The sequence below is a fragment of the Nerophis lumbriciformis genome, linkage group LG25, assembly GCF_033978685.3.
Source record: "Nerophis lumbriciformis linkage group LG25, RoL_Nlum_v2.1, whole genome shotgun sequence".
Classification (NCBI taxonomy): Eukaryota; Metazoa; Chordata; class Actinopteri; order Syngnathiformes; family Syngnathidae; genus Nerophis; species Nerophis lumbriciformis.
The window spans coordinates 41140229-41167728 of NC_084572.2; the positions used below are offsets into that span (position 1 = coordinate 41140229).

General features: G+C 33.9%; 1 protein-coding gene across 3 annotated transcripts in view; it reads right to left on the reverse strand.

Moving 5' to 3' along the window:
• LOC133621946 (E3 ubiquitin-protein ligase ZFP91-like) overlaps nucleotides 1-22005 on the reverse strand; it is a 26032-nt gene extending 4027 nt beyond the window's left edge. For 2 of the 3 annotated variants that reach the window (XR_009817717.1, XR_009817716.1), the window contains exons 1-6: nucleotides 21420-22005; nucleotides 21262-21312; nucleotides 13931-14009; nucleotides 6524-6638; nucleotides 1706-1805; nucleotides 1106-1635 (exon numbers count right to left, since the gene is read on the reverse strand). Coding sequence is in view for 1 of the 3 variants with exons in the window: in XM_061984421.1 (XP_061840405.1) it covers nucleotides 1297-1635; nucleotides 1706-1805; nucleotides 6524-6638; nucleotides 13931-14009; nucleotides 21262-21312; nucleotides 21420-21508 (773 nt within the window). In the remaining 2 variants the exon portion in view is untranslated. The remainder of the gene's footprint in view (nucleotides 1-1105; nucleotides 1636-1705; nucleotides 1806-6523; nucleotides 6639-13930; nucleotides 14010-21261; nucleotides 21313-21419) is intronic. The other variant, XM_061984421.1, reaches the window with a different exon arrangement.
• Between the last annotated feature and the right edge of the window lie 5495 nt (nucleotides 22006-27500).

Consider the following 27500-nt stretch of genomic DNA (forward strand, 5'->3'; position numbering starts at 1 on the left):
ACATTAATGGCACTCAGAAGTATGGAACAATCGACAAAGCAGGCTTTGTACTACAGCAAGTTTCAAATCTGATGAAACCAGAATTTTATGGAACAAAAGATGCCTAAGAAGACTTATTTCACAGCGTAGGCACGCACACACACTCACGGCCCCGCCCCCAACGGTCCCTCCCTTCTCTCCCTCTGTCTGCTCCTTTCTCGTCAGCTCCTCCTATGCCGATGTTTATGCTAGTGGATTTAACTTTTTTAAATGTTTATTATTGTCAGTGTTAGAATAATTGTTTCTAAATTATCACAAAAGCTTTGTATTACATTGAGTTCTGTCTTTGGGGCCTTCCAGGAGGAAGGCTCGTAAAACTCCACTGGGACTTCAAAGCGGACAGATGGCAGGATCTGCCCAATTTCCAGACAAACTCTTTTTGAAGTATTTTACGAACTCTTTTTGAAGTATTTTATGGAACTCTTTTTGAACTACTTTACGACCTCTCCTTTTGAACTGTTCAGTAACCAAAGGCAACGCTGTTTACGACCCACTTCCCTCTGGAAGCAGCTGTGGTCAGGTGGGGGGAGAAAGTCAAATAAAGAAGGAGTGCAATCTTTGGGCAGAGCGTGGTCCAAGACTGTACAGAGAGTACAGTGGCCGCGTCTCTCCTCAAAATTGAGTCCAATTTTAATTCTGTCTCTGTTTGATTCTTTGCTTCTTGTCTTGTTTAATAGATGTCATCAGTGTTTGAACCTGACAGTCAGACTATGATGGTTGTAGTTAATAAATGTTGCCATTTCTGATCATTTGTGAGGGCGCCAAAGGGACTTCTGTGTGTGCGCGCTTGTTGGCAGAGCAGTGCATACAGAAGACAGCAGCTTGTTGTTAATAAATAGAAAGTTTCTCCCATCACTTCCTTGTTATGTTTGATATACAGTACGGTGTAGCACTTTGTATTGTGTTCAAAGTGTACAAACCTTCACTAAAATATGGACTTTTGTCGAGGCTGGAACACATTATTCATATCTACATTGTTCCTTTGGGAGAAATTTCCTTTGCTATACAAACTTTTCAATTCGAGTCAAGTTCGTAAATGGAGGTTCCACTGTAAGTGGTAATGTACCTTCAAGGTGTGTCGGGTCACCACTGAGGGGCAATGGAAAGTAAGTTGTGGGGGCTGCTAAATGGTCTGGAGCTGAAGGTGAGACTGCTGCTGCTCGTCCACAGGTACCCGGGTGGCACGGAGGGTCTATCAGAGCTGCCTGCTGACCTTGTTAGGGCACATGACTCATCTGGGATACCTGAGCCACTTACTCTTCCACATATTCTTCCTTGATCACCACCTGCTGCACCACTTCATCCTCAACCACTTGGTTGGCTTCCACGCCGGCCACCTCCACTTGCACCGGTTCTCCCGGCAGCTCCGGCGAGGGCGCGGGGTTTGTGATGAGGGTGCCGGCGTTGTCTGCGAGCGCTTCCGATATCAGCATCACCGGGTGACTCTTGGCCTTGTGGGCCGCCACCGAGTCCTTCTTCTCAAACTTCTTGCCGCAAATGGAGCAGGGGAACTGATAGGAGGCGTCGCCGTCGTGCTTCTTCATGTGCCAGTTGAGGGAGGCCTTCTGGCGACAGGTGAAGCCACAGATCTCACACCTGCGAGCGCAGGAAGTGGGTCAAATTTAACTTAACCAGCTCATTTTTGCTTTGGTACGGCGGTACTAACTGGATGGGCTTCTCTCCCGTGTGGATCATGCGATGCACAGCCAGATTGTAGGCGTTCTTGAAGGCACGAGTACAGAACTCGCAGACGTAGTCTCTCTGGTCTGAAAAGCACAATAGCAGAACTTAGGGAGTACTCACACGAGGCCACTTGCACCTGTGCAGTCATGCTTAGGCACGGCCCAATCCAACGCTAAACGGAAAGGAACTTTACCAGCGCCGATAAATTGCCACGTCCGCGAGAGGGTACACTTTGTGATTATTCGAGAGCAAAATTAAATAAACCACAACCTTGGAATATTTCCCATCTTTAGAATTGGCCTTCATTCTGCTAGAAGAAGATAAACACAATGAATGCACCGTGTTATCTATCCTTGCACTCTCACACATATCGTAAATTCCACACTATCCATCCATCCATTTTCTACCGCTTATTCCCTTTTTGGGGTCGCGGGGGTGCTGGAGCCTATCTCAGCTACAATCGGGCGGAAGGCGGGGTACACCCTGGACAAGTCGCCACCTCATCGCAGGGCTGTTTTGTTACTTGTGAATCTTTTTTTTAATAGAACAAAAAAAAAAATGTTATACTTGCGAGTAATTTTTTTGCTTGCAGAAAGTTTTTCTTTTAACTTGCAAATAATTTTATTTTACTTGTGAATTGTTTTTAGTTGAAGAAAAGTGTGTTTATTCTTGTGAAATGTTTTTTACTTGCAGAAAATCGTTTGTATACTTGCATGTAGTTTTTATAATTGAATACAATTAGTGTTTTGTTTTTTTTACTTGTGAATCATTATTTTAATGGAACAATTAAAAAAAATTGCTTGCAGAATGTTTTTGTTTTTTTTAACTTGCAAATTGTTTTGTAATTTAAGAAAAGTTTTTTCTAAATTTGCAAATAATTTTTTTTTATTTAAAAAAATTGTTTCTACATGCACATTGTTTTTTAGTTGCAGAATGTTTTTTTATACTTGCGAATCGTTTTTTTACTTGCAGAAAAGCATTTGTATACTTGAAAATTGGTTTTATAAGTGAAGAAAATTGTTTTTCTTTTAGTTGCAAATCTTTTTTTTAATTTAACCCAAAAACGTTATACTTGCAAATATCTTTTTAGCTTGCAGAAATGTTTTTTTCACTTGCAAATCCTTTTTTTTTTTTTACTTGAAGAATTTTTTTTTTGAACTAACACATTTTTTTTTTACTTGCAGAAAATTGTTTGTATACTTGCAAATTGTTTCTATAATTGAATAAAATTGTTGTTGTTTTTTTACTTGTAAACTATACTCCACTAAATTTTTCCTACGCTTTGAATCCTGCTGATTATAAAACAGTGCGGCTAGTATAGGGATTTTTCTTCGCCGACGACCATAACGCAAATAGTTTAAAAAAACAAAACAAGCAAAGACACAGTTATTGCTTGTGCTATAGCGCCATCTTTTGGACGATTTTGCTCACTGCAGGTATTGTGGGTTGAAAATGTACCTCCCAATTAAGGCCTTAAACTGGAAGTAAAACCGTCCATTGTGTTTCTGCTCGAGAGGATTCTTCATTCATCACTCCAAGCAACATTTGTGAGTTTTACAATATAACTAAAACTATTTATACTTACTAAACCTTAGTCCAGGGGTCGGCAACCTTTACCAGTCAAAGAGCCATTTTGACCAGTTTCACAAATTATAGAAGACAACGGGAGCCGCAATTTTTTTTTTGAAATTTTAAATGAAATTACACTGTATACAAAGTTTTCTTTTTGCTTTGTACTATGTATAAACCAGGGTTCTCAGACACGCTGGCCACACCTTCATATGGAATTTGAATGTAGCCCGGAAGAGTCAGGGCTGCATGGGATTCTGGGTGTTTGTTCTGTTGTGTTTATGTTGTGTTAAGGTGCTGATGTTCTCCCGAAATGTGTTTGTCATTCTTGTTTGGTTTTGGTTCAATCCCGGGAGTTTTCTGCGAGAGGCACTGAAATCCGGAAGTCTCACGGGAAAATTGGGGGGTTCAGCAAGTAAGCTGCTGAGCCGCATCAGAGTGATCAAAGAGCCGCATGCGGCTCCGGAGCCGCGGGTTGCCGACCCCCGCCTTAGTCCAATGTGTGATGTCTGTAGGACATGCACATTTGTACGTGCTATCGAGATGTAATGAAGTTAGCGTTGTTAGCATTAGCTAATATGCTAACACATTTACGAGTGTCTGTGTTAGCATTCTTTTTGTATTGTTTCAGTAACGTAAATTCCCCAAAACGTCACCGTGGAGTTATTGAGTCTGTTTAGCTGATTGGAGTCATGACGATGACTTCTGTTTTGTTTGATCAGTTGTTTTACTGCCGTTTGGAAACAATTAAGGTATGTAAATAAACATTTATGAAATATTTCTGTGTAAATAACTAATTTTACAACGTATATATCTGCGCCTTATAAGTCCGGTGCGGCTAATATATGGAACTTATTTTTTTCTTCTAAAATTTAGTGGGTGCGGCTTATATATCGCATTTTTCGGAGTATAAATCCCTCCGGAGTATAAGTCGCACCGGCCGAAAATGCATAATAAAGAAGGAAAAAAACATATAAGTCGCACTGGAGAATAAGTCTCATTTTTTGGGGAAATTTATTTGCTAAAAGCCAACACCAAGAATAGACATTTGAAAGGCAATTTAAAATAAATAAAGAATAGTGAACAACAGGCTGAATAAGTGTACGTTATATGAGGCATAAATAACCAACTGGTATGTTAACGTAACATATTATGGTAAGAGTCATTCAAATAACTATAACATATCAGTGTTTCCCACACATTCATTTATTTGTGGCGGCCCGCCACAAAAGAATTATGTCCGCCACAAATGGATTTTTCGGCTTTTGACTCGCTCGACCGCTCATAAAAGCAATGGGACTGTCTGTGAATGTTGCTTGTAGTTACACCTACGGTGCAGTAGGTGGCGGTAGCCTACTATGCATTGTAACTCCGCCAATAGCACTTAATTCACCTGGTGGGCCAGAAGAAGAAGAAGAAGAAGAAGAAGAAGAAGAAGAGGGACGGACGGGATCAAAATACTCGCCGGCTACTTTTCATAATGATGGCGCTTCCTACGTTTCTACCTCAAACGTCCAAAAGCTGCTGAAAGCCTTGATCCAGGATGCCATGGGGAAAAAAACTTAAATGGTGCCTTTTGGCGATAGTTAGCAGCTTGGTGGCTCATAGCCGGCTAGCTAACGCTTGCTAGCGTGGTAGCATTGCTTCATTTTTACAGGTGTTATAGGTAGATAGGTTATAGCTGCATCGCTCGCGGCTCGTCATATATTTAACGTTAATCCGCGATTTCACCGAGCGTTTCACTGACGGTTTCGCCTGACGCTGCTTCATTAACACCGCCGCTGTTTGACTCGGTCACCTGTTTTCATACCGACGAGCTAACGTGTCCAGGTTATAACCCTGTTGTCAATAAACACACGTGGACTGAAGCTAAATTGTCCACTGTCCACTGCAGCATGTGAATGCAATGAAAATAATAAAATGTGAGCCAACCAGCTGTTAAAATGTTGTCCAGGTTAATGTTTTGGCCATTAAAGGCCCTTCATTTCAAGATTTCAACTGTGATCGGGCTTTAAACAGGCGGCTGACTTGTTCGGATGAGTGTAACTGCTACTGGTCAAATAATGTGAAATAGCATTTAATGTTACATGTATGCAATGCCATTTAAATGTAATTATAGATAATAATAATAATAATAATAATAATAATAAATACTGTGTAGTGTTGTAAATAGTCAACGGGAAGGATTCTAGTAAGATATAAGCCATGAGCACTACACAGCCAGAAAAAAACATAGGCAGGACAAGTAAAAATATTGGGGCAAGTAGATTTGAGAAGTCGGGCAAGTAGAAAAAAACCTTAACGTTGAACCCTGCATGTGTTCAGCTGCTGCCGCTTAAGGTTAGACGGCACTGTACATAGAGCGCTTCTGCTCGTTAGTAATAAATTCTAATGTTGGATGTTCACTCCTTCACACAGATGTGTATAGAAAAATATTTTCAACGGCCGAAAAGGGCTCGACTCGGAGAGGAGGTAGGCCTACAGTTCGGACCACAGGTGCAACCTGTTCAGCAGCAGCAGGAGGAGGAGGAGGAGGAGGAGGTTGACTGACTGTGGCAGGACACCTCTGCCTCTGTTTCACTTCATGTTGCTGGTAAATAATATGGTTGTAGTAGTAGGCTAAAGTTAAATTATTTAGTATTCACTAATTAAAGGGGCAGAGCTTTAAGAGATATTTTAGCTTTTATATTTTATAAGATATATTTTTGTAAGAACCACAATTAATAAATATATTTCAGTGAATCACTGAAATATATTTCAGTGAACCCTCCCCCCCCCCTGACCACACCACCATAAATAGATGCCTGTCCTGTGGGAAACACTGCATATAGAACATGCTATACGTTTACCAAACAATCTGTCACTCCTAATCGCTAAATCCCATGAAATCTTATACGTCTAGTCTCTTACGTGAATGAGATCAATAATATTATTTGATATTTTACGCTAATGTGTTCATCATTTCACACATAAGTCGCTCCTGAGTATAAGTCGCACCCACGGCTAAATTATGAAAAAAAACTGTGACTTATAGTTCGAAAAATACGGTACTGGTGTGTTCGATAGTCCGGAAAATGTGGTAGTTGTGTGGCTTTTAGCCTTGTGACCAGCACACTGGCCTCTTATGGGGTTGGCGGTGGCAGGGGGTCTGAACCAGCTGGCTTACACAAGCAACCCAGTGTGAGTACAGCCTTAACTAACCCAGCACAAGGTTTAATGTCCAAATGAGTACCTGTGTGTTGCTTGGCATGGCGAAATAGCTGCCTTTGTAGGCGGAAAAGCGTTCCACAATAGGGATGAGGGCACACGTACTTCTTTTTAAGCAAGTGCTGGTATTTGATGTGATGCTGGTGGAAATATGAGACAGCATTAGAAACTGAAGGTCAGGATCTATTCACACATGAACATATCTACTGAGCCTGTTGGGAAATACATCTGCTATGTGGGCAAAAGGATTGGGAATCATTTAGTGGTTGGGTTGGACCACTTGGATTTCATTGGATCTGAACTCTTCATCTTGAGTTCTAAACATCTTATTTTGTGGAAGGCACAAATCATGGTCCATAATGGCAAGGTTCTCATTTTGGAGAGGAGTGAACAAATTCTTATTATTTATTTTTTAATTTAGTATTAAAACGTAAGTACAACCCTTACATTCAAACAAGGATTTTCATTAGAGTATATCTTCTCTGGGTACAATGATAAATACATTTAACTAGGACATACTTAGTAGAAACCTTTTCCATCATTTTTATTTTTTTATTTTGTAAAATAAAACGCTAAAAACAGATATTTCATCAATTTAAAGACACAACTTTGTCAGCTCTGTGTTGTAGGTGAAATAATGTATTATTATTAATTAACATTTTAGCTTTTTGTCATTACATTCTAAATTGTTTTGCTATTTTTTCTTACATTTTTAGTTGTTTTTCCCACTGTAAAAAATGTTTTAAAAATGTGTGCAACTGCATAACCTAGTGTCAAAAATTCTGCCTGTACAAAAATACACATGAAAGTTACACATTAAACAGTGTTTATTATTGTTGTAATTTTCTAATTATTCATAAGTCAGTACTATTTTTATTTTTTAACAAACTAACTAATCAACTAACTAACCTTTGTTTATATTTGAATTTTATTTTCATTTCAAGAGCTTCAAATATTTTACATCAATGGTGTCTAAACTTTTTCCAACAAGGGCCGCATACTGAAAAGTTGCAGTTGCAATTTTGATATTTTTATGTAAAAAAAAATAATGCTAAAACAGATCTATATATAAATATTTAATGGCTAAACTTTGTCAGCGCTGTGTTACAGGTGACTAAGTATATTATTATTATTTTGAACAGGTCAACATTTTCTCATTACATTCTAATTTTTGGCTTTTTTCTTACATTTTTACTGTTGTTTTTCCCCCCTGTAGGAACAGAATAACAACAATATTATGATTGTGTATCTATACAACCTAGCGAGAAAAGTTCTGCCTACAAAAATAATAATGTTCAGTTACACATTTAACAGTGTTATTGTTGTTGTTGTTGTTGTAATTTATCAATTTATTAATTAAAAAGACGGTTTTATTTTTATTTTTGAACTAATGTTTGATTATATTTGTATTTAATTTTTATTTCGAGAGCTTCTAATATTTATCTGGGGTGTCTAAACTTTTTTCATGAAAAGACAAAATATGCAAGAGTGACTTTTTTTTTATCTGAAAAAAATGCTAAAACAGATATATATATATATATATATATATATATATATATATATATATATATATATATATATATATACATATTTAAAGACAAAACTGTGTCAGCTTTGTGTTATAGGTGACTAGGTATATTATTAATTATTAGTTGGAATATTTCAGATTTATCTGTTTACATTCTAATATTTTTGCTCTTTTTTCTTAAATTTTTACTGGTTTTTTTTCACCTGTAAGAATACTAATAATATTACGATTGTGTAACTGCATAACCTAGTGTATCAAAAATTCTGGCCATACAAAAATATAAATGACAGTTACACATTTACAGTGTTTATTATTGTTATTGTAATTTATAAAATTAATTCATAAGTTAGTATTATTTTTTTTAACTAAGTAAACCATGTTTTTATTTTTATTTGATTTTGACAGCTTCTAATATTTTAAATCATGGGTGTCTAAACTTTTTCCACCAAGGGCCGGATACTGAAAAGTCAAAAAATGCAGGCCCCATTTTGATATAGTGTATATATATATATATTTTTTTTTTTAAATGTTAAAAACAGATATTATATATATTTAAAAAACAAACTGTGTCAGCTTTGTGTTATAGGTGACTAGTTATATTAGTAATTATTAGTTGGAAAATTTCAGATTTTTCTGTTTACATTCTGATTTTTTTTTGCTATTTTTTCTCAACTTTTTACTGTTGTTTTTTTCCTCTGTAAGAATATAATAATAATAAAATTACAATTGTGTATCAGCATAACCGTGTGTCAAAAATGATACCTACATTTTAATGTTGAGTTACACATTTAACAGTGTTTATTATTGTTGTTGCAATTCATCCAATTAATTCATAAGTTAGTATTATTTTTATTTTTCAACTAACTAACTAAACTTTGTTTATATTTTTCTTGTATTTATATTTCGAGAGCTTCAAATATTTAAAATCTTGGGTGTCTAAACTTTTTCCACCATGGGCCGCATAGTGAAAAGTCAAAGAATGCATGGGCCATTTTGATTTTCTTTTTATTAAAAAAATAAAAGAGAAGCTAAAACAGATATATATATTTAAAAAGAAAAGATTTGTGTTATATGTGAGTATAGTGTATATATATATATATATATATTTTTTTATTTATTTTATTTTTTAATGTTAAAAACAGATATTATTTATATTTAAAAAACAAACTGTGTCAGCTTTGTGTTATAGGTGACCAGTTATATTAGTAATTATTAGTTGGACAATTTCAGATTTTTCTGTTTACATTCTGATTTTTTTTTTGCTATTTTTTCTCAACTTTTTTCTGTTGTTTTTTTCCTCTGTAAGAATATAATAATAATAATAAAGTTACAATTGTGTATCTGCATAACCTAGTGTGTCAAAAATTCTACCTAAATTTTAATGTTGAGTTACACATTTACCAGTGTTTATTATTGTTGTTGTAATTCATCCAATTAATTCATAAGTCAGTATTATTTTATTTTTTTAACTAACTAACTAAACTTTGTTTATATTTTTCTTGTATTTATATTTCGAGAGCTTCAAATATTTAAAATCTTGGGTGTCTAAACTTTTTCCACCATGGGCCGCATAGTGAAAAGTCAAAGAATGCATGGGCCATTTTGATTTTCTTTTTATAAAAAAAAAAAAAAGAGAAGCTAAAACAGATATATATATTTAAAAAGAAAAGCTTTGTGTTATATGTGAGTATAGTGTATATATATATATATATATATATATATATATATATATATATATATATATATATATATATATTTATTTATTTTTTTTAAATGTTAAAAACAGATATTATATATATTTAAAAAACAAACTGTGTCAGCTTTGTGTTATAGGTGACTAGTTATATTAGTAATTATTAGTTGGAAAATTTCAGATTTTTCTGTTTACATTCTGATTTTTTTTTTGCTATTTTTTCTCAACTTTTTTCTGTTGTTTTTTCCTCTGTAAGAATATAATAATAATAATAAAGTTACAATTGTGTATCTGCATAACCTAGTGTGTCAAAAATTCTACCTAAATTTTAATGTTGAGTTACACATTTAACAGTGTTTATTATTGTTGTTGTAATTCATCCAATTAATTCATAAGTCAGTATTATTTTATTTTTTTAACTAACTAACTAAAAACTTTGTTTATATTTTTCTTGTATTTATATTTCGAGAGCTTCAAATATTTAAAATCTTGGGTGTCTAAACTTTTTCCACCATGGGCCGCATAGTGAAAAGTCAAAGAATGCATGGGCCATTTTGATTTTCTTTTTATAAAAAAAAAAAAAGAGAAGCTAAAACAGATATATATATTTAAAAAGAAAAGCTTTGTGTTATATGTGAGTATAGTGTGTATATATATATATATATATATATATATATATATATATATATATTTTTTTTTTTTTTTAAATGTTAAAAACAGATATTATATATATTTAAAAAACAAACTGTGTCAGCTTTGTGTTATAGGTGACCAGTTATATTAGTAATTATTAGTTGGAAAATTTCAGATTTGTCTGTTTACATTCTGATTTTTTTTTTGCTATTTTTTCTCAACTTTTTTCTGTTGTTTTTTTCCTCTGTAAGAATATAATAATAATAATAAAGTTACAATTGTGTATCTGCATAACCTAGTGTGTCAAAAATTCTACCTACATTTTAATGTTGAGTTACACATTTACCAGTGTTTATTATTGTTGTTGTAATTCATCCAATTAATTCATAAGTTAGTATTATTTTTATTTTTCAACTAACTAACTAAACTTTGTTTATATTTTTCTTGTATTTATATTTTGAGCTTCAAATATTTAAAATCTTGGGTGTCTAAACTTTTTCCACCAAGGGCCGCATAGTGAAAAGTCAAAGAATGCATGGGCCATTTTGATTTTCTTTTTATAAAAAAAAAAAAAGAGAAGCTAAAACAGATATATATATTTAAAAAGAAAAGCTTTGTGTTATATGTGAGTATAGTGTATATATATATATATATATATATATATATATATATTTTTTTTTTAAATGTTAAAAACAGATATTATATATATTTAAAAAACAAACTGTGTCAGCTTTGTGTTATAGGTGACTAGTTATATTAGTAATTATTAGTTGGAAAATTTCAGATTTTTCTGTTTACATTCTGATTTTTTTTTGTTGCTATTTTTTCTCAACTTTTTCCTGTTGTTTTTTTCCTCTGTAAGAATATAATAATAATAAAATTACAATTGTGTATCTGCAAAACCTAGTGTGTCAAAAATTCTACCTAAATTTTAATGTTGAGCTACACATTTAACAGTGTTTATTATTGTTGTTGTAATTCATCCAATTAATTCATAAGACAGTATTATTTTAATTTTTTCAACTAACTAACTAAACTTTGTTTATATTTTTCTTGTATTTATATTTCGAGAGCTTCAAATATTTAAAATCTTGGGTGTCTAAACTTTTTCCACCAAGGGCCGCATAGTGAAAAGTCAAAGAATGCATGGGCCATTTTGATTTTCTTTTTATTAAAAAAAAAAAAGAGAAGCTAAAACAGATATATATATATATTTAAAAAGAAAAGCTTTGTGTTATATGTGAGTATAGTGTATATATATATATATATATATATATATATATTTTTTTTTTTTAAATGTTAAAAACAGATATTATATATATTTAAAAAACAAACTGTGTCAGCTTTGTGTTATAGGTGACCAGTTATATTAGTAATTATTAGTTGGAAAATTTCAGATTTTTCTGTTTAAATTCTGATTTTTTTTGCTATTTTTTCTCAACTTTTTTCTGTTGTTTTTTTCCTCTGTAAGAATATAATAATAATAATAAAATTACAATTGTGTATCTGCATAACCGAGTGTGTCAAAAATTCTACCTAAATTTTAATGTTGAGTTACACATTTAACAGTGTTTATTATTGTTGTTGTAATTCATCCAATTAATTCATAAGACAGTATTATTTTAATTTTTTTAACTAACTAACTAAACTTTGTTTATATTTTTCTTGTATTTATATTTTGAGCTTCAAATATTTAAAATCTTGGGTGTCTAAACTTTTTCCACCAAGGGCCGCATAGTGAAAAGTCAAAGAATGCATGGGCCATTTTGATTTTCTTTTTATTTAAAAAAAAAAAAAGAGAAGCTAAAACAGATATATATATTTAAAAAGAAAAGATTTGTGTTATATGTGAGTATAGTGTGTATATATATATATATATATATATATATATATATATTTTTTTTTTTTTTTTTAAATGTTAAAAACAGATATTATATATATTTAAAAAACAAACTGTCAGCTTTGTGTTATAGGTGACCAGTTATATTAGTAATTATTAGTTGGAAAATTTCAGATTTTTCTGTTTACATTCTGATTTTTTTTTTTGCTATTTTTTCTCAACTTTTTTCTGTTGTTTTTTTCCTCTGTAAGAATATAATAATAATAATAAAGTTACAATTGTGTATCTGCATAACCTAGTGTGTCAAAAATTCTACCTCAATTTTAATGTTGAGTTACACATTTAACAGTGTTTATTATTGTTGTTGTAATTCATCCAATTAATTCATAAGACAGTATTATTTTAATTTTTTTAACTAACTAACTAAACTTTGTTTATATTTTTCTTGTATTTATATTTCGAGAGCTTCAAATATTTAAAATCTTGGGTGTCTAAACTTTTTCCACCATGGGCCGCATAGTGAAAAGTCAAAGAATGCATGGGCCATTTTGATTTTCTTTTTATATATATAAAAAAAAAAAAAAGAGAAGCTAAAACAGATATATATATTTAAAAAGAAAAGCTTTGTGTTATATGTGAGTATAGTGTATATATATATATATATATATTTTTTTTTTTTTAAATGTTAAAAACAGATATTATATATATTTAAAAAACAAACTGTGTCAGCTTTGTGTTATAGGTGACCAGTTATATTAGTAATTATTAGTTGGAAAATTTCAGATTTTTCTGTTTACATTCTGATTTTTTTTTTGCTATTTTTTCTCAACTTTTTTCTGTTGTTTTTTTCCTCTGTAAGAATATAATAATAATAAAATTACAATTGTGTATCTGCATAACCGTGTGTCAAAAATGATACCTACATTTTAATGTTGAGTTACACATTTAACAGTGTTTATTATTGTTGTTGTAATTCATCCAATTAATTCATAAGACAGTATTATTTAAATTTTTTTAACTAACTAACTAAACTTTGTTTATATTTTTCTTGTATTTATATTTCGAGAGCTTCAAATATTTAAAATCTTGGGTGTCTAAACTTTTTCCACCAAGGGCCGCATAGTGAAAAGTCAAAGAATGCATGGGCCATTTTGATTTTCTTTTTATTTAAAAAAAAAAAAAAAAGAAGCTAAAAACAGATATATATATTTAAAAAGAAAAGCTTTGTGTTATATGTGAGTAAGTATAATATTATTATTTTGAAATGTTAAACTTTTTCTCACTACATTCCAATTTTTGCTATATTTTCCTACATTTTCACTGTTATTTTTTTCTGACAATATGCTGTAGGCCGACAAAACTCGGTCTGCGGGCCTCAAATGGTCGCCGTGCCGCAGTTTGGACACCTTTGGTGTAGAGTTTGTGTCGAGGTATACACCAACTCTCGACTGAAAACAACTCAACACACAGTCGTTATTGTCTAAATGCCTGGAAACATTTATGACTAACATGTTGGTGTTGGAAGCATCACGGTCTGACGCTGCATGAGTGCTGCCTGCACAAAAACACAGTTTACAGCTTTCTAAGCAGTACTTTGACTACTATAACATTTAATGTCGACAATATTGTACCCTGAGAAGATCATAATAAAATGGTTGCCAAAATGTGGGCGTACTTGCCAATTATCACAATACTTTTGTCCTCACATGATAAATCATCCACAATAAATTGTCTTCACCTTTAGGTAGCGACGGTTCGCCAGAACGGTGCCGCATCCTTCGATTTCGCAGCGAACGTACTCCACTGGGGGCTTCTTCCTGCGTTGACAAAAAGCTTTGCCGTCAGTGTGGAGGTAGTAATATCAATATATTAACTTATACTTACAAAAGAGGCCAAACCAATGGCTTACGTCCCTCCACAGTGAGAGTCGTTAATCTTTGCCGTAATAGCGGAAAAAAAACAGTTTGACTAAACTTCGTAGCTATCATTATCACTGGAGGATGAGGACTAGCTAAACATGCTCCACTACACACTGTAGATACGATAAACCATGCTGACGGCTATGCTAGAGCTATTGAATGTAAACAAGGGTGGGCGGATCAATACAAATAAACAGTATTCAGTGTTTCCCACAGGACAGGCATCTATTTGTGGTGGTGTGGTCGGGGGGCGGGGGGTGATGACCAAGAAGAACGCGGAGTTGGAATATAAGTACAACACTTTATGTACATATTTAGCTCATTAAAATTACCGACAGGAAGGCGACAAACACTTTATTTCAACAGACTCTGGCGCCGTACCTGTCGTCAAAACTCCAAAGACCGACTGCACGGTTGCGCTAACAAAATAAGAGTCTCAGAAAGCTGGCGTGCACAAGCTAGCAAGCTACGGAGTTTGCCGACAATGTATTTCTTGTAAAGTGTATACAAAGGAGTACAGAAGCTGGACAAATAAGATGCCAAAAACCAACCACTTTCATGTGGTATTGGACAGAAAGGAGGACTTTTTTCTCCTCCATTCGAAAATGCGGACGTTATCAGCACCACTGTCTGATTCCTATCAATGCAAGTCATCACAATCAGGTAATACACCAACTTATATTCTTGTCTTCATGAAAGAAAGGAATCTATATGTGTTAAACATGCTTGTATTATCTTTAAACACCTTTAACTTGTTAACAATATTAACTATATGTATTAAACATACTTGTATTATCATTAAACACCTTTAATTTATTAACAATATGTGTTGAACATGCTTGTATTATCTTTAAACACCTTTAACTTGTTAACAATATTAACTATATGTATTAAACATACTTGTATTATCATTAAACACCTTTAATTTATTAACAATATTAACTATATGTGTTAAACATGCTTGCATTATCATTAAACACCTTTAACTTGTTAACAAAAACATATATTTCATAAATAAGTAAATATAAATGATATATATGAATGAGGTAGATCCCCACGACTTGATCAATTGAAAAGTAGCTCGCCTGCAGAAAAAGTGTGAGCACCCCTGAGTTACACCCATCTGAACAGGTCAGCCACCTGTTTAAAGCCCGATCACAGTTGAAATCTTGAAATGAAGGGCCTTTAATGGCCAAAACATTAACCTGGACAACATTTTAACAGCTGGTTGGCTCAGATTTTATTCTTTTCATTGCATTCACATGCTGCAGTGGACAGTGGACAATTTAGCTTCATTATTAATGCAGTATCTGAAGCACCGTCTCCACGTGTGTTCAATGACAACAAGGTTATAACCTGGACACGTTAGCTCGTCGGTATGGTAACACATGACGTGACAACAGCGGCGGTGTTAATGAAGCAGCGTCAGGCTGCTCACCGTGAGTGAAACGCTCGGTGAAATCGCGGATTAACGTTAAATATATGACGAGTCGCGAGCGATGCAGCTATAACTTATCTACCTACAACCTATATTACCCTCGTATTTTGATCCAGTCGGTCCGTTCTTTTACTTTGCCTTCTTCTTCTTCTTCTTCTTCTTCTTCTTCTTCTTCTTCTTCTTCTTCTGGCCCACCAGGTGAATTAAGTGCTATTGGCGGAGTTACAGTGCATAGTAGGCAACCGCCACCTACTGCACCGGAGTTGTAACTACAAGGTACATTCACAGACAGAGTCCCATTGCTTTTATGAGCGGTCGAGCGAGTCAAAAGCCGAAAAATCCATTTGTGGCGGACGTAATTCTTTCGTGGCGGGCCGCCACAAATAAATGAATGTGTGGGAAACACTGGTATTGATACCAAGTAAGGGCCATGCTAACGGCTAAGCTAGAGTTATTGGATGTAAACAAGGGTGGGCGGATCGATACAAATAAACAATATTGATACCAAGTAGGGGCCATGCTAACCGCTAAGCTAGAGTTATTGAATGTAAACAAGGGTGGGCGGATCGATACAAACTAGAAAATTCCCGCGGAAATTTTGATGGGCCTGCTTATCTGTGCCCCGGACCTGTGGCCGGGGGTCGTCGGAAGCCGCCGTACTTTGAAGATGGTGCCGAGTGTCCGAATTCGTGAGTTTTAAGTGGAACTGTACACAATGAGCAACAGAGCTAGCCTTCCTTCAGATGGCCATCCAGCCAAAACCAAAAAATAGGACATCAATATTTTTTAGCCGGGGTTAAAGTAGACAAGTGTGTGAACAAAATCAGACATTAACCGCAGAGCTACGCGAAAGCATGGCTGAGCTACAAGAGGAGGTAATCTTGTCTTTTTTGGCATTTGTCTCAGAGCAATCGTCCATTAAAAGGGTATGTACCCATTAAATTGGCCCATTTTTATTTATTTATTTGTGAACAGCGTCGCTATGGTAACACGAAATGTGCCCAACTTAAAATACCGCTGTCGGCGCGAGCGAGACCTTGCTGAAGGTGTAACATACCGTATTTTTCGGAGTATAAGTCGCTCCGGAGTATAAGTCGCACCGGCCGAAAATGCATAATAAAGAAGGAAAAATAACATGTATAAGTCGCATTTTTGGGGGAAATTTATTAGATAAAAGCCAACACCAAGAATAGACATTTAAAGGCAATTTAAAATAAATGAAGAATAGTGAACAACAGGCTGAATAAGTGTACGTTATATGAGGCATAAATAACCAACTGGTATGTTAACGTAACATATTATGGTAAGAGTCATTCAAATAACTATAACATATAGAACATGCTATACAATCTGTCACTCCTAATCGCTAAATCCCATGAAATCTTATACGTCTAGTCTCTTACGTGAATGAGATAAATAATATTATTGGATATTTTACGCTAATGTGTTCATCATTTCACACATAAGTCGCTCCCGAGTATAAGTCGCACCCCCGGCCAAACTATGAAAATAACTGCCACTTATAGTCCGAAAAATACGGTATGTGGGGGTTTGTTGGCAGGTTCGTCTCGCAATTAATCGTAAGAGAAACGTGCAGAACTATAATAATAAAAGTTGAAGTATGAGCAATAATAATATGGGCTGCTTGCGTTGCAGCAGGCCCATAATAAACAGTATTGATATCAGTGTTTCCCACAGGACAGGCATCTATTTGTGGTGGTGTGGTCGAGGGGGGGGGGGCGGCGGCAGCGGCGATGACCAAGAAGAACGCGGAGTTGGAATATAATTACAACACTTTATGTACATATTTATATACAGATTTGAACAATTAGTTATTCACTGAAATATATTTATTAATTATGGTTCTTACAAAAAATATATCTTATAAAATATAAAAGCTAAAATGTCTCTTAAAGCTCTGCCCCTTTAATTAGTGCATACATCATCTGTGTGAAGGAGTGAACATCCAACATTAGAATTTATTACTAACGAGCAGAAGCGCTCTATGTACAGTGCCGTCTAACCTTAAGCGGCAGCAGCTCAACACATGCAGGGTTCAACGTTAAGCTTTTTTTCTACTTGCCTGACTTCTCAAATCTACTTGCCCCAATATTTTTACTTGTCCTGCCTAGGATCTTTTCTGGCTGCGTAGTGCTCATGGCTTATATCTTACTAAAATCCTTCCCGTTGACTATTTACAACACTACAAAGTATTTATTATTATTATTATTATCTATAATTACATTTAAATGGCATTGCATACATGTACAATTAAATGCTATTTCACATTATTTGACCAGTAGCAGTTACACCCATCTGAACAGGTCAGCCACCTGTTTAAAGCCCGATCACAGTTGAAATCTTGAAATGAAGGGCCTTTAATGGCCAAAACATTAACCTGGACAACATTTTAACAGCTGGTTGGCTCAGATTTGATTCTTTTCATTGCATTGACATGCTGCAGTGGACAGTGGACAATTTAGCTTCAGTATTAATGCAGTATCTGACGCACCACGTGTGTTTATTGACAACAGGGTTATAACCTGGACACGTTAGCTCGTCGGTATGGTAACAGGTAGTGATGGGTTGATGAGGCTTCATGAAGCGTTTTTGACACATTGCAAAACTGTATTGATACTGTGTCGAATACTGTGTCACTAAATACTGACATCTGCTGGACATTAAAAATCCCTACAGGCAACCTATGGACCGACTCAACTGACACTGATTTTATGACCTAGTATATACAATAATATAAACCAAGTCATTGTATTTCATTTAGGATTATTTCATAACTTCATTTAAATAAAAATATTTTTTTTAATCTTTTTTAGATACAGTCAATAAATAATGTGAACATGTATCATAACATGGAAATCGAAGAGAACGTGTTGTGAATGAGGATGCTTGTGGACCTGGAAATGTTTTTATTTTTTTTTACACATTTTTATTACAAAAAAAACCCCCGTTTTTCCAACTTATTCAATTTTAGACGCTTTCTCTTCTTAGTTATTTCTCCGGCTGTAGAAAAGACCCGCTCACAGGGCACAGAGGAGGCGACACAGTTGGCGTATCGGTCACGTGACCAAAACAGCTCATGATCGGTCACGTGACTTTCTAAAAGCGGTACGCGCACCGACACAGGGTTTTGCTTTATGAGCTCGACGCATGCGCCGATGCATCGGTGTTGCCGGACCCATCACTATTAACACGTGACTGTTACTACGTGCGTCTGCCCCGGCCACCACACCGTCAGTGAAACGCTCGGTGAAATCGCGGATTAACGTTAAATATATGACGAGCCGCGAGCGATGCAGCTATAACCTATCTACCTATAACCTATATTATCCTCGTATTTTGATCCCGTCCGTCCGTCCCTCTTCTTCTTCTTCTTCTTCTGGCCCACCAGAAGATTTTGGCGGAGTTACAATGCATAGTAGGCTACCGCCACCTAGTGATGGGTCCGGCAACACCGATGCATCGGCGCATGCGTCGAGCTCATAGAGCAAAACCCTGTGTCGGTTTTAGAAAGTCACGTGACCGATCATGAGCTGTTTTGGTCACGTGACCGATACGCCAACTGTGTCGCCTCCTCTGTGCCCTGTGAGCGGGTCTTTTCTACAGCCCGAGAAATAATAACTAAGAAGAGAAATCGTCTAAAATGTAATACGTCGGAAAAACTTTTTTTTTTTTTTTTTAATAAAAATGTGTAAAAAAATAATATTAAAAAAATTCCCAGTCCACACTCATCCACAACACGTTCTCTTAGATTTCCATGTTATGATACATGTTCACATTATTTATTGACTGTATCTAAAAAAGATACAAATATATTTGTATTTAAATGAAGATATGAAATAATCCTAAATGAAATACAATGACTTGGTTTATATTATTGTATATACTAGGGCAGGGGTCACCAACGCGGTGCCCGCGGTCACCAGGTAGCCCGTAAGGACCAGATCAGTCGCCCGCTGGCTTGTTCTAAAAATAGCTCAAAGAGCAGCACTTACCAGTGAGCTGCCTCTATTTTTTTTTTTATTTTTTTTATTTACTAGCAAGCTGGTCTCGCTTTGCTCAACATTTTTAATTCTAAAAGAGACAAAATTCAAATAGAATTTGAAAATCCAAGAAAATATTTTAAAGACTTGGTCTTCACTTGGAATAAGCGGTAGAAAATGGATGGATGGATGGGTCTTCACTTGTTTAAATAAATTCATTTATTTTTTAATTTGCTTATTACTTTTAGAAATACAATTTTAGAGAAAAAATACAACCTTAAAAATGATTTTAGGATTTTTAAACAAATATATCTTTTTACCTTTTAAATTTCTTCCTCTTCTTTCCTGACAATTTAAATCAATGTTCAAGTAAATTTATTTATTTTTTATTGTAAAGAATAATAAATATTTTAGCTTCTGTTTTTTCGACGAAGAATATTTGTGAAATATTTCTTCAAACTTACTATGATTAAAATTCAAAACAATTATTCTGGCAAATCTAGAAAATCTGTAGAATCAAATTTAAATCTTATTTCAAAGTATTTTGAGTTTCTTTTAAAATTTTTGTTCTGGAAAATCTAGAAGAAATACGGATTTGTCTTTGTTAGAAATATAGCTTGGTCCAATTTGTTAAATATTCTAAAAAAGTACAGATTGGATTTTAACCAATTTAAAACATGTCATCAAAATTCTAAAATTTATCTTAATCAGGAAAAATTACTAATGATGTTCCATAAATTATTTTTTTTTATTTTTTCAAAAAGATTCAAATTAGCTAGTTTTTCTCTTCTTTTTGTCGGTTGAATTTTGAATTGTAAAGAGTCGAAATTGAAGATAAACTATGTTTCCAAATTTTATTTTAAATTTTTTTCTTGTTTTCTCCTCTTTTAAACCGTTCAATTAAGTGTTTTTTTCATCATTTATTCTCTACAAAAAACCTTCCGTAAAAGGAAAAAAAAATGTTCGACGGAATGACAGACAGAAATACCCATTTTTTTATATATATAAATTTATTTATTTAGCTATTCTTGTTTAAATCACACTTACGTGTAACTTACAAATGACAATATATTTATTTATTTAAGTGTGTATCAAACTGGTAGCCCTTCGCATTAATCAGTACCCAAGAAGTAGTTTTTGGTTTCAAAAAGGTTGGTGACCCCTGTACTAGGGCATCAAATCAGTGTCAGTTGAGTCGGTCCATAGGTTGCCTGTAGGGATTTTTAATGTCCAGCAGATGTCAGTATTTAGTGACACAGTATCGACACAGTATCAATACAGTTTTGCAATGTGTCGAAACGCTTCATGACGCCTCATCAACCCATCACTACCGCCACCTACTGCACCGGAGTTGTAACTACAAGCTCCATTCACAGACAGAGTCCCATTGCTTTTATGAGCGGTCTAGCGAGTCAAAAGCCGAAAAATCCATTTGTGGCGGACGTAATTCTTTCGTGGCGGGCCGCCACAAATAAATGAATGTGTGGGGAAACACTGGTTTAAGTAAGGCTGACAGATAAAACGATACCGATATATATCAATAACGTTGAATTGTAATCATTGGTTTCTTTAAAAAGTAAGGAAAAAAATTGTAAATCGAAATTTTTGGTAATAAAAACAGTCAGAGGTTTTATTTTTAGGTCCTATTTCCCAGGAAGGTGCACTAACACTGCAAACACAATACACACTATAGTTATGTAGACAACTGTACCTTTTAGTCGGCCGCCTTGGGGTTTTAACATCTTTTTTCCGGCGCCCTTTCCTAATACAGAAACAATAAACACACATAAGGTGAGACTATAACAAACGCATTTTTATTAAGAGATGTAAAAAGACTAATTGATGTGCATCACATCTTCCGGAACTTACTTCTTTGGACCATTAGGATCTTCCGCCACTTCTTCTTGCAGCTTCACTTCCTCAACATTATTCGAACTTTCAGTCTTTATCTCCTCCATCTTCCTCCTACCTTGGAGCTCTCCAGTAGCTCCGTGCTCGTGAAGGGAATGACTCCCCGCTCCTCCTGCCTCTTTCTCGGGGTGACAGGTGCACCGGGGTCCGAGGTCTGATTTGCGGCCTTGTGGTTCACCGGCTTTTTTTTTTTGGTGACTTTTATTTATATTCCGTCCTCATTCCATCGCAGGTGAATCGCTTTATTCCGTCTTTAATGCCGCAAAAACGCCAGAATGCTTGCTTGAAAACAGGAATAAAGGCAGGCCGGTGACGGCAGGAGGGAGGCCTTCGTCCAAACAGTGGGGGTTTTCTGCTAATGCGCCAAGTTCGTCGAAAACTACACACACAGGTTCAGCCACGATACACTAAAAACTTTTCTTAAATTAACCGATACAATATCACGGAAATTAAAAACATCGTGTTTATTCTTAAAGCTGTAGGAAATCTACCTTTCAGATCGGAGCCGCACAGCGGCCATTTTGGAGAATTGTGTTGCGTCCCCTTTAAGAGCCAAACACAAACACAGCGTTCAGACGCTTTCGCGCAGACTCACAAATCATCTGGAGTCCAAGCAGTGGCGTCACCGTTCGTGTGGATGGCTTGTAGATCTGCGAAATGCAAGGCGTAGTTGTCGTAGAGCATTGTGGGAAATGTAGTTCTACAGTTACAACTCAGCCTAGTTCAAGGGACTGCACCTTGATACGATCTTTTGTTGTCATCGCTTGCTTTTTAAAAAACAATCATAAATGCTGACGTTTATATACATTTTATTTGTATTATATAAATTATGGCTGACAATTGATGTCAAAAGCCACTAGATGGCGTAATTGTTTGTAATGTAAACTAAATCTGTACTACATACCAGGGGTGTCCAAAGTGCGGCCCGGGAGCCATTTGCAGCTAATTTTGTAAAGGCCCGCCGGACTTTATAAAAATACCATTAAAAAAACACAAACAAGTGGAATCAAAGAGCAAACAGGTGCGATGTAACGGGAAAAAGTCGCAAAATCGACTCGCGCAAGGCTTTGCTCTCTTTAAAACTGTCATTGCTCAAAAAAATTATCTTGACTTCAAATCAATGTTGAATTATTGACCTATTAAAGGCTCCAAATATTTCACATCAAATATTTCACTTTGAAAAGTCTTTCTGGGAAACTATTGCACAGTTTGTGTTTTTGCCATATCAAAAACAAAACTTTTCTTTCACAAAAAAATAAAACAAACAGATGATTTAAAAATAAATAAATATAAACTTGTCTTTAAAGTAAACAAAAAACAAACACAATTTTTTTTAATAAGTGAGAGCCCTTTTGGATTCCCAAGAATTTTAATCCGATTTTTTTTAAATGTCACTGCTCAAAAAATAATAACGACTGAAAATCAATGGTGTCATGAATTTTGGACATATTTAGGGCTCCAATTACTTCACATCAAATATTCCACATATTGTGTGTTTTTGCCATAAAAATAATGTTTTTATGTTGTTGTTTTTTAACAAAAACGGCATAAAAGTTTTTGGTTTTTTTAAACTTTTTTTATTTGATATCGACAGTTAGACCTGAAGCTGATCTAGAAATTTAAGGGTTGAATTAAAAAAACCATATATATATATATATATATATATATATATATATATATATATATATATATATATATATATATATATATATATATGTATATATATATATATATATATATATATATATATATATATATATATATATATATATATATATATAAAAATAAACATTTTAATTTGTATTTTTTTAATTATTTATTTATTTAGTTTGTATTTTTTATTTTTTTTATTTTTATTTTTTAAACATTTTTATGCCTGAGGACCCTTCCGGGGACCCAACTTGAGGGGGAGACCTGAAGATGAATGTATATATATATCCATTTTCTACTGCTTGTCCCTTTTGGGGTCGCGGGGGGTGCTGGAGCCTATCTCATATATATATATATATATATAATGATTTTTATATATTTATTTATTTTTTTATTTTATTTTTATTTTTTTTTTGTAAACATTTTTCTTACTTTTTTTTAAAAAAATTTAATTTTTTAAAACACTTTAAAACAATTTAATTTTTATTTTTATTTTATTAAATTTTTTTAACAATTAACTTTTTTTTTTAGGGTTAGGGTTAGGGTTAGGGTTAGGGTTAGGGTTAGGGTTAGGGTTATTGTTAAGATTAGGGTTAGGGTTAGGGTTAGGGTTAGGGTTAGGGTTAAGATTAGGGTTAGGGTTAAGGTTAGGGTTAGGGTTAGGGTTAGGGTTAGGGTTAGGGTTAGGGTTAGGGTTAGGGCAACATTTTTAAAAAAAAGTTAAAACATTTTTAAAAAAGTTAAAAAAGTTAAAAAAAAAAAGTTAAAAAAAAGTTAAGTAAAAGTTAAAAAAAAAAAAAAAATTAAAAAATATTAAAAATATTTAAAAAAAAATTAAATTAAAAAATATTTTTTAAAAATTTAAAAATTTAAAAAAAATAAATAAAAAAAAATAAAATAATTCTTTTTAAAAAAATTTAAAAAAATTAAAACATTTTTAAAATTAAGTTAAGTTAAAACATGATTTTCAAGGTAAAAAATGATTTTCAAGGTCAAAAAATGTTTTCAAGGTAAAATTTTTTTTTCAAGGTAAAAAATGATTTTCAAATTTTTTTAATTTTTTTAATTTTTTTAATTTTTTTAATTTTTTTAATTTTTTTAATTTTTTTTTAATTTTTTTTTAATTTTTTTAATTCTTTAATAATTTTTAAAATATTTTTAATATTTTTAATATTTTTAATATTTTTAATATTTTTAATATTTTTAATATTTTTAATTTTTTTAATTTTTTTAATTTTTTTAATTTTTAAAAAAAAATTTTTTTTATTTTTATTTATTTATTTATTTTTATTTTTTTTTTAATTTTTTTAAAAAAATGTTTTAATTTTTTTAAACAATTTAAAACAATTTTAAAACAATTTAAAACAATTTAAAACAATTTAAAACAATTTAAAACAATTTAAAACAATTTTAAAATGTTTTAATTTTTTTAAACAATTTTAACAATTAACATTTTTTTTAGGGTTAGGGTTAGGGTTAGGGTTAGGGTTAGGATTAAGATTAGGGTTAGGGTTAGGGTTAGGGTTAGGGTTAGGGTTAGGGTTAGGGTACATTTCTTTTTAAAAAGTTAAAAAAAGTAAAAAAAAAAAATGTTAAAAAAAAGTTAAAACATTTTAAAAATATTTTAAAAAAATTAAAAAATATTTAAAATAAATTTAAAAAATTTAAAATAAAATAAAAAAAAATTAAAAAAAATTAAAAAATTTAAATTTAAAAATTTAAATTTTTTTTACAAAAAAAACAAACAAAAAAAAAAAAAAACTTAAAAACATTTAAAAAAATAAATAAATGTTTTAAGTTAAAACATGATTTTCAAGGTAAAAAATTATTTTCAAGGTAAAAAAAAATTTTCAAGGTAAGATTTTTTTTTCAAGGTTAAAAATGATTTTCAAGGTAAAAAAAAATGTTCAAGGTAAAACATTTTTTTCAAGGTTAAAAATGATTTTCAAGGTAACATTTTTTTTTCAAGGTAACATTTTTTTTTCAAGGTAAAAAATGATTTTCAAATTTTTTATGACTGAGACCCTTCTGGAAACCCAACTTAAGGGGGAGACCTGAAGGTGAATGTGTATGTATATATATATATATATATATATATATATATATATATATATATATATATATATATATATATATATATATATATATATATATATATATATATATATACATATATATATTGCATTGGTTTTGAAAATGAAAAATATCAAATTGGCCCCAGCATGCTTTGATTATTCAGTGTGTGGCCCTGAGGGGAAAGGTTTGGACACCCTTGCTATAAACAAACAATACAAACAGACTGAAATGAAAGGGTTACTTAAGTCTTGTGTAAGTGGAACAGCAGGCATGTGGAGGTCTTGTTCATGAACCATATACACTTTTTGTTTTGCATCATTTGCTCTTTGTGTTCTAGAAGCCACTCGGGACCAACGTGCCCATGCAGCGTGCAGGACAGCACGTTTCTACAGCAAAGTTAACCAGGAGTTGATGAAACTTCATAATGGCTGACGTATGAAGAAACACTTTCCGTTCACCAAGTTTCGGTTCAGAGTCCTTTTTGTCTTGTGAGACATTTATTTACATTTTTCTTCAGCACTTTCCACTATTATGCTGTTAAATTCCAACTAAGGCTAACTAGCCGAGTTTCCAATGTCTGCAACACTGCTGTACAAACAATATAATACACTGCTGTACAAACAATATAATACACTGCTGTACAAACAATATAATACACTGCTGTACAAACAATATAATACACTGCTGTACAAACAATATAATACATTGCTGTACAAAACAAGTGTGGTGATAACCATAGAACAGGAAATAAGATGGGTTTTTAGATTATTAGGCCAAATCGTACTTTAATGATCTCTTCCTCGGGACTTTGATGGAATGAGTCGCGGTTAAAGTGACGGACATTAAAGTGACGGACACTAAACTGAGGGATATTTTTGCTTCTGACACAGGACGTGGGCGTGGCATGGCGCCAAGCTTTGATCTGATGGGCCGCCACAAAACACGAAACGTTACCAACTGGCTCCACAAAATCCGATCTCGATCCTAATTGGTGGAAATGATGACGTGCTTGTCCTGTTCGTGCCCGTTGGAAGTGGGCGGAGCTGGCTAACATTAGCATGCTAACCGCTAGCATAGGCCAATGCTCCCAACGCCCCGATCTGTCATCAACAATTTCTGGAAGATGTGAGCACATGGAAGTTATAGTTTTGCACCACAAAGGGGCGATAGTGTTGATATTTACGTGCAGACATGATCATGTCGGTTTGGTAAATGCTATGGTGTCAAACCCATTTTTATTGAGGGCCACATCACAAGTATGTCTGCCCTCAAAGGGCCACATCATACAGTAATTATATAAATGAATATAAATGTTTAATAGTCTTGTTACACAATTTTTTTTAATTTTTATATTTTTACTACCCGATTGATGACAACTTGCTTTGAAATGGAAAATCAGATATCTAAGTGTTTATTTTTGAAACATCAGATAATATTAAGTGTCGAACATATGCAATTATACATATATATATATATATATATATATATATATATATATATATATATATATATATATATATATCCAGCCATCCATCTTCTTCCGCTTATCCGAGGTCGGGTCGCGGGGGCAGCAGCTTAAGCAGGGAAGCCCAGACTTCCCTCTCCCCAGCCACTTCGTCCAGCTCCTCCCGGGGGATCCCGAGGCGTTCCCAGGCCAGCCGGGAGACATAGTCTTCCCAGCGTGTCCTGGGTCTTCCCCGTGGCCTCCTACCGGTCGGACGTGCCCGAAACACCTTCCTAGGGAAGCGTTCGGGTGGCATCCTGACCAGATGCCCGAACCACCTCATCTGGCTCCTCTCGATGTGGAGGAGCAGCGGCTTTACTTTGAGCTCCCTCCGAATGACAGAGCTTCTCACCCTATCTCTAAGGGAGAGCCCCGCCACTCGGCGGAGGAAACTCATTTCGGCCGCTTGTACCCGTGATCTTGTCCTTTCGGTCATGACCCAAAGCTCTTGACCATAGGTGAGGATGGGAACGTAGATCGACCGGTAAATCGAGAGCTTTGCCTTCCGGCTCAGCTCCTTCTTCACCACAACGGATCGATACAGCGTCCGCATTACTGAAGACGCCGCACCGATCCGCCTGTCGATCTCACGATCAACTCCTCCCCCACTCGTGAACAAGACTCCGAGGTACTTGAACTCCTCCACTTGGGGCAAGATCTCCTCCCCAACCCGGAGATGGCACTCCACCCTTTTCCGGGAGAGAACCATGGACTCGGACTTGGAGGTGCTGATTCCTCTCTGAGCTGCCACCTTACCGTGGTAGAGGAGTTTGCGTGTCCCAATGATCCTAGGAGCTATGTTGTCCGGG